The 8,016-nt window shown below is 40.9% G+C and overlaps 1 protein-coding gene across 2 annotated transcripts; it reads left to right on the top strand.

The window, feature by feature from the left end:
* Positions 1-923: 923 nt before the first annotated feature.
* On the top strand, positions 924-7,946 carry LOC119725746 (uncharacterized protein C1orf131 homolog). Of its 2 annotated transcripts, XM_038197309.1 has the most exons (7): positions 924-1,070; positions 3,904-3,939; positions 4,336-4,736; positions 5,511-5,660; positions 6,304-6,390; positions 6,703-6,761; positions 7,281-7,946. In XM_038197309.1, the coding sequence occupies exons 3-7, from the start codon at positions 4,386-4,388 to the stop codon at positions 7,450-7,452; spliced, it is 819 nt and encodes a 272-aa protein (XP_038053237.1). In that variant the 5' UTR covers positions 924-1,070; positions 3,904-3,939; positions 4,336-4,385; the 3' UTR covers positions 7,453-7,946. The 2 variants fall into 2 exon arrangements, with proteins under 2 accessions (XP_038053237.1, XP_038053236.1); XM_038197308.1 differs by lacking the exon at positions 3,904-3,939.
* The last annotated feature ends 70 nt before the right edge of the window (positions 7,947-8,016 follow it).

Below are 8,016 nucleotides of genomic sequence, written 5' to 3'. Positions count from 1 at the left end.
TTTGCATTTGGCTTTATATACCCCTCCTCGTTTGACCCACCCACCCACCCACTGTCAAGTTCAGATATATATGCCCGTTGTTTTCCAATTTTTAAATCACTATTTGCCATATTTCTTTCACAACACTCGCTTTGATTCTAAATTTGCGCATGCTCGGTGACATTGTTAACATTCACTACCTATTACACACAAACTCACACTTTTATCAACAAGTCTTTCAAAAGTCATACCCCGGCTTTTTAGGCTTATAACCCCACACTTTCCGTCTTGTTTATTTTGCATACACAATAACATTGCACCATTCTGTGAACATTATGGAATGTATACTGGATTGTCATTTTACCACTTTTGGGATAAAATCGGGGTTTTTACCTTCTGGACATCACAAAACTTATACTTTCCATTTCCAAGCACAATAATGAGTATTTGCGTATTATGCAATTTTGGTACTGAAAAAGGGTGCACTTTTATAAACAGGATGAGTAAAAAAAAACGGAAGCCAAACACCCCCACAAAAAATTTATATTTAAAAAAATATGTAGCACCAAACATAAGGAATGGAAAGACAACTTCATTGGCTACATTTAGATCAAAAAATTATGGAAATTACCCGATATGTTCAAAGAATATCACTATTTAAATACAATTCTGTTTCGTCAAAAAAAGGAAGTATATTATGTATTCTGACTGTTTTAATCAACAAAAAAACATGACACAGAATACTTGTTTCAACAACTGTAGTGCACAATATCAACCCCGAGCCAAATTAATAACACAATCACACAAATGTGACATTTTGACCCAAAAAACCCAAAATTTTAATAACACAGTTGCAAAACAAAAAATCGGTAACTATTTTCTGTGGTGATCACCGTGTTTTTATTATAGCGCCCTCGCTCTGTGTGACTGATATCATTATACTCATGAGGGCGCCCTTCAAACTGCTTGTCGAGTATGGCTTTAGTGTTTTTTGTCGTCTGTTGTCTTTTGTGTTGTACATTTCAGACGATTTTTTTTTCTATTGGAATGACACGGAATAGGCTGTGATACAAGTGTGAAGACCTCTTTGGGTATGTCATTTCCAAAATGTGTTCTTTATGGGCTTCATAATTTATAACTTCGCCCAATTGCAATGTCACTTCGCCCCTAAACCATCAATCATGACCATACCGCCGCCCCTGCCCCACTTCGTCATGTTCGTCGCATCTCCACATCGCCCCGCCGCCACTTCGCCCCATCCCCACTTCGCCCCTATGCCACTTCGCCCCTACGCCACTTCACCCAATTTCCACTTCGCCCTGGCCGATCTTGATTGTATAAAATACATCGAGGAAAGAATGTTGCAACCTGACGCTCAGCGGTTGTGTACAAAGCCTATCTACCTATGTTGGACTCCGAGAGTCAAAACCAACTGGAAATGTTTCTCAGTCATTTCAGTCCCTAGCCCGACTGCGTCTGGCCGTACAGTACTATCGCAAGCTCTGTAGTACGGCCAGACGCTCAATGCTTCCATAAAGACTGAATTTTTTTCCCCGCTGATGTAGCGATTTTGCTACAGATTTTGATGGAGATTTTCTGTTAATCCAGGACACAAATTTCCAAAGTTAAGGTTCTTAGTCGTAGAGCAACTCATACCTTTTTGAAAAAACGTTCTTTGGTCTCAATATTTTCATCCATCTGGCCAAAAGACGACTTTTAGTCATCATCTTCCAGAAATATCGTCATGAAAATGTCCTCCATGCGATTTCAAAATGGCGGCCGCGTTGTAATGTATGCATTATGCGAGCGTGCTTGGGTAAGATAATGAATATGCGTCATAGTTTATGACGTATGTCGGGCGCGCAGCGCGGCTGGCCATACAAACACGAGATCATGAACTAAATAATGCATATTCATTATCTTACCCAAGCACGCTCACATAATGCATATGTCACGCCCCAACTATCGCATCGGTCCCAACTATAGTTGGGACTGTCCCAACTATAGTGCGGCAGTTGGGTCGGCCCAACTATAGTTAGGACTGGAGTTGCGCCGGATGCTTCATGCTTGATAGATCTTGTTGGATTAAATGTTCCGCGGCGCTGGCACCGTGTATTCGTCGTGCATGCATGCCGCGCCGCAAGGCTGGCCGGTCACGTGGTACTGCCTAGTTGGATGAGTTGTCCAGCTGCTGGGTTGATTGTCCAGCAACATTTTGCAAAATTCAAAGATTGCCATGGCCGGCCAACTAGTATAGATGGGCCCCACCCATAGCTAATGTCAAAGGTCCCAAGTAAAGTCGGACAGTATGTAACAGAGCTGTAGGGAATGTTTTATAGTCGTCGTACATCAATGTAAACTATAGTTGGGACCGCCAAATAAAAATATTGCGGTGGCCCAACTACAGATGGTCCCCACCCATAGATAATTTCATTGGTCCCAAGTAAAGTCAGATGTGTATTAGAGTTGTAGGGAATGTTTTATAATCGTACAACAATGTACACTATAGTTGGGACCGCAAAATAAAAAGATTGGAGTGGCCCAACTATAGATTCGCCCCATCAGGCATCAATAACTAATTTCAGTGGTCCCCAGTAAAGTCAGACGTGTATCAGAGCTGAAGGGAACGTTTTACAGTTGTACATCAATGTAAACTATAGTTGGGACACCGCAAAATAAAAAGATCGGAGTGGCCCAACTATAGATGGGCCAGCCCAACAATGGAACTTACAGTTGGGACCGTCCCAACTATAGTTGGGACAGGCCCAACTATAGTTGGGCCAGCCCAACTGTGGAACTACAGTTGGGACAGGCCCAACTATAGTTGGGACAGGCCCAACTATAGTTGGGACCGATGCGATAGTTGGGGCGTGACACATACATTACAACGCGGCCGCCATTTTGAAATCGCATGGAGGACATTTTCATGACGATATTTCTGGAAGATGATGACTAAAAGTCGTCTTTTGGCCAGATGGATGAAAATATTGAGACCAAAGAACGTTTTTTCGAAAAGGTATGAGTTGCTCTAGGACTAAGAACCTTAACTTTGGAAATTTGTGTCCTGGATGGAAAGAAAATCTCCATCAAAATCTGTAGCAAAATCGCTACATCAGCGGGGAAAAAAAATCAGTCTTTATGGAAGCATTGAGGGTCTGGCCGTACTACAGAGCTTGCGATAGTACTGTACGGCCAGACGCAGTCGGGCTAGTCAGTCCCATATTCATGTTTAATCATCATTTTTGCAATTACTGACCTTTATTGAGATGATATAGGAAGAAAAAAGCAGCATCAGGTTGCAACATTCTTTCTTACGTCAAAAACAAGAAGCCTCTTCCGACCAGTCACCCACCCTCCCCCCCCCCCTCGCATTATGCCAGCCATTAATCGGACACATCATCCAATGAAAAGGTGGGACGCCAATTGTAGGGAAGGGAATTTTTTGTAGTTTAAGTAGGTCTAGGGATGCAACCTGATGCCACTTTTTTCTTCATATTATCATCTCAATGAACATGATGAAGGTCAGTCATTGCAAAAAATGATAAGACATAAATCTGGGACTGAAAAATATTTCCAGTTTTGTTAGGAGATACTTATAAATTTGGAAAGATTTCCATATACAAAGTTCACTCAACACCCTGTGTACAAACCCTATTAGATTGGACTGAAAAATTGTAAGTGTTTTCTAAGAAAATGCTTGTATTGTCTCACTGCTCAAATTGACTTTGATGACATAAAATTGCTATCTGGGGTCTTGTTAGTCAATACAGAGGAAAATTAGTGAACTTCTTATATGGAAATCTTTCCCTTTTTTTTGTTTGCCAAGTTCTTTTTGCACGATCATATGGAGGGGTCTGTGTGTTGTCAAGGGTAAAAGGTAGAAATTGATGGCGTTTGGGTTTTGTCCTCATTTTGCCCATTTAGGGTAGGGGCTGTTACAGTGTCAGAACAGAGATACAGGTAGGTAGGGAAACCGGAAGCAGAACTATTTCTTTTTTTTGTGGCTTCATTTTTTTTTTTTTTCAACAGATTGCTTTTAAACATGATATGAACCTAAAACTGTTTCTTTTTACATAAAGATCACAGAGAGAAAACAAAGAGATGTAATTGAGTAATACAATCAGCCTTAACTCTAATTTTTGTAAACTACACTACTTGATCGCCCTACACTACATGATTGACCAGATTTCACCCCTAAACAGTTTTCAAACTGCATTATGCGCCCCTCTAGGCTTCAGTGGGAATTGAAAAAACAAATGGTGCTGGTTCAAAGATTCACATATACAATGTACATGTATACCTTTGTGAAGAACTATTTAGCATGGTTCATACGTTGGTTTTGATTTCTGTCAACAGGAGATAGTTTACGGGACGAGAAAGATTATTTCATTCAGACAGCACAGATTATGAAAGCCATAAAGAAAACCAGACTACAATCTTATAACAAATGCAACGACCACATAACTACTGCTTCAGATCATACATCTACAGTGCTGTCTAAAAGCAAGAGGAAGAAGAAAAACATGATGAGAAAAGCAGCCAAGTTAAAACTTCAGGGAGATGAGGATTTGCAAAGAACAAAACAAAACAAACAAGTTGTGGATTTTGAGGAAGAACTGAGACTATTTAAAGAGGAAGAGTTGGAGAAAGAAAGACTTAAAATGGATGCGGAGCAAAGACAGAAAGGAGAAAAGATGAAGCGACCAGATCCAGAGGTGGTTGTGTTTGAGGATCCAAGCAGACGGAGGAAGAAACAGGTGATTCTTTTTATATTATTTATTTATTTCTGGTAATGAACCAAGGATTCCTCCAAAGTGCCGTAGGCACTGTAGCTCAAAAGCCTGAAAAAAACTTGTAAAGCAAAGAGAAGACGATGAGAAGAAATTACAGTATTAGAAGTGGGAGGAAAAGCCCAGAGGAATATTCTGAGAAAACCCACGGAATCAGGTAGGGACTGAAAAACCAATTCACATGTTGGCCCAGGCGGGATTCGAACCCAGGTCACAGTACCGCTACATCAACCTGACTTGGAATAGCTGTCATGCATTCACCTTTTTACTGTAGACGAATCTCGGGGTTGATGCAGGATTGATGTAGGGTTAAAAACTTGCAGCATTTCACACTTAAGCTGGCGTATCCAGTTTTTGATGGGGGGGGGGAGTCAACTACATTCGCACGTATCCAAGCCGAAATCAAGACGTGGGGTGTTGTTTTTTGTCTGGACACCGGGCCTCCGTAAAATCAAAAACTTCCCCCCTCCCCCCCCCCTCCCCCCCATAACCTGGATACACCACTGTTGACACTTTTGTCAGCGAGAATGATTTTGACGCGGGTGGAATGCAACCCAGGATTGAAATGTTCAACGAGCACAACAACCATTGTTTACACGAAAGTGTTAGCCAATGTTGGGTTGAAAAACAACAACCTGGGGCAGCGGTGGGTTTTCCCAGGGTTCAGTTCAACCGTGGTGGAGAGGCTGACTAATTTGACTTTCAATCCAATCATTCAATCCTGCCTTATTTCTCTCCTAGGTTGTTGACCAAGATAGTAGCAAGTCCAACAAAGAGGAATTCAATCTCAAGAAAGCTCGTTATGAAGTCCGGCAGTTTGGTCTGTCTGGGTTCTCCTTTGAAGATCGAGAAAAATGTGAGATGGATCGGGCCATTCGTCTGGGAGCATGGGTAAGATCGCAAATTTTTTCCTGCCTCGCCATCTGTTTTATCACGGTTGATTGTCATCAGCCCTCATAAAAATCACAATCTCAATGCAGAAAAAAAAACATTCATGTGTGTATGAAACCTATAGTGAATTATTTCAAAGTAGAGTAAATCATTTGCAGCTATAAAAAAAGTAACACGCAAAATTATTGTTCAAAAGTTTACTTGGTTTAAATTAAAGATAGTAATGACTGTGGCAGTTATCGGTTAATTACAGAATTCTCTTGAGTTCAAAGTTTGATTTAATCATTTCATAGAGGTTCTACCAGAAATGACATCACACCTTCCCTCATAAATATGGAAATTTGCATTAGCATAAAACAAAAAAAGACCCAAAAATACCATTCAAAATGGCAAAACGAAAATTGACAAGAGATTAAATGGGACACAAAGGTCCATTTTCAAAAATTGCATTACAAAAATACATTTCGTGGGCCTTTAATGCCTGCTCACACTGAAACAAAGGCTGCAAAAACAAACGGGAATTAAATTTAAAAAGCATTTTTGGCAGTGTTTTTTTTCCTGTCTACTGAAGATGATATGAATTCTTTAAAAAAGATCCTGCTGGCTAATCTATTGTAAAATGCCTTATAAATGCTTCACCCAGGCACCGAAGCGAGAAAACATCAACTACAAGGAGTTCATTGCAATACAGAAAAAGAAGAAGGAAGAAGACAGACAGCAACGGGAAATTGTGAGTAGATCCTTCAAGCCACTGTGTCCCATTCCCATGTCCCTTCCCAGCGTCCTGTTTGCAGGGTGGGGTTACAAGCAAACATGTTGTAAGGTTAACGGACGTAAACACGTACCTTTGTAAAATAATGAATAGAGCCCTTCGGTGTCATATAGTGTCCAAACCAACCCCCTCTCAATTTTCCATGACCAGACAACTTGAGGATTTATATTATCCCTCATCCCCCCCCCCCCCCCCACATACACACACACTCACGCACAATCGTGTACACTGATTGACCCCATTCAACTTAAATAACTTTTTCAATTTCAGGACCGCAAAATGGGCTACAGTGTAACAAAAAAGCCAGCTGCTGAAAAGACAAGAGTCAGGTGAGAACTCAGATATCATTTACTAATACCAGAGTTTAAATTCCCCTCCCTTTCCCCCATCCCTTAACAGAAATATACAACATTTGCAAACATCAATGAACAAAACTACCAAATTCTTATGAAATACCTTACTGGACTGTTAGTAAATGGCAATCTAAGGCCTAGGGAGTTAGGGTTAGATATAATTGGCGTCGGGGTGATGTAAATTCAATATAGGGTTTTGCCCTGCACCGACGTAGTTTATATACCCAGTGTTGTCCCAAATGATTGTGAGTAAAAACAGATCTTGGATGGGACTCGAACCCACGACCTTTTGCTTACTAATGCAAACGTCTTACCACTCAATGACAGACCTTGCAGGGGTCAGTTGGCTGGTTCAAATCTGATGTAGTAGCGGGTACCCCAACCAAACTATTCATCAGATTCAGATGGAATTGGTAGTAATGTAGTCCATAATGACCAATATTGAATGGCTGAAGCCTTCTGTGTATTTAACTCTCAAGCTATTTTTACTTTCAGAAACCAAGGTTTTTGGAGGGACCCTACTCAGGACAAGAAGTTCTTCTTAGATGGTCAGGTGGGACGGTACAAGCAAGGCGTGCAGGTGGTTAGTAGAGATGATATCAGCAGAGTCAAGACTAAATCGAAGAAGGGGAGCAGGAGAGGCAGCGGCAAGAATATCAAATTCTGAGTTCTATCCTTTATTCAACATTAATAAGGTCTGAACTTGACGTGCAACTTTTCAAGTCAATCCCATAAGTGCACAGTTTGCGGCTGTTTCATTCATGGGAAAGAATGTTGCATCCTAACAACACTTTTTTCATAGTACATTGTATCAATGAAGGTCAGGTATTGCAAACATCATGGATATATACTACAGATAATCATGAAAAGAAGGGCAAGCACATGAACATGTACACCATGTTCCTATATGAGATATTGGTATACATGTCGTTGGTACATGTACATTATGTTTAGTATATGCGCAGTTGTAAATGATCGCGTGGGTTGAAAAGTTGGCAGTTTGGAGGGGGGAGGGGGAGGGGTTTCACTTCGCTCGAATACAATAATTTCATTACTCACTGAATCAGTCATAGCTTGCTGATGCAGCCCCCTCAACGTTATTTTTTCAGTCACTAGATTTTCAACTTGTATGTTTTCAAACCACCCCCCCCCCCAAAAAAAGGTTTTGGTTGGAAAGTCAATGGTCTGTAAGAGAGAGGGTTTTAAAACAGCAGAAGACAGCTGTTGCCAA

This window comes from Patiria miniata, unplaced genomic scaffold, assembly GCF_015706575.1.
Source record: "Patiria miniata isolate m_02_andy unplaced genomic scaffold, ASM1570657v1 HiC_scaffold_19, whole genome shotgun sequence".
Lineage (NCBI taxonomy): Eukaryota > Metazoa > Echinodermata > Asteroidea > Valvatida > Asterinidae > Patiria > Patiria miniata.
This window is presented reverse-complemented; position numbering and strand designations above follow the sequence as displayed.

Coding starts and splice junctions, on each gene's coding strand:
- LOC119725746 (XM_038197308.1), top strand. CDS start 4,386: ATGAAAGCCATAAAGAAAACCAGACTACAATCTTATAACAAATGCAAC. Junction 4,737..5,510: donor GCAGACGGAGGAAGAAACAG/GTGATTCTTTTT, acceptor TTTCTCTCCTAG/GTTGTTGACCAAGATAGTAG. Junction 6,762..7,280: donor GCTGAAAAGACAAGAGTCAG/GTGAGAACTCAG, acceptor TTTTACTTTCAG/AAACCAAGGTTTTTGGAGGG.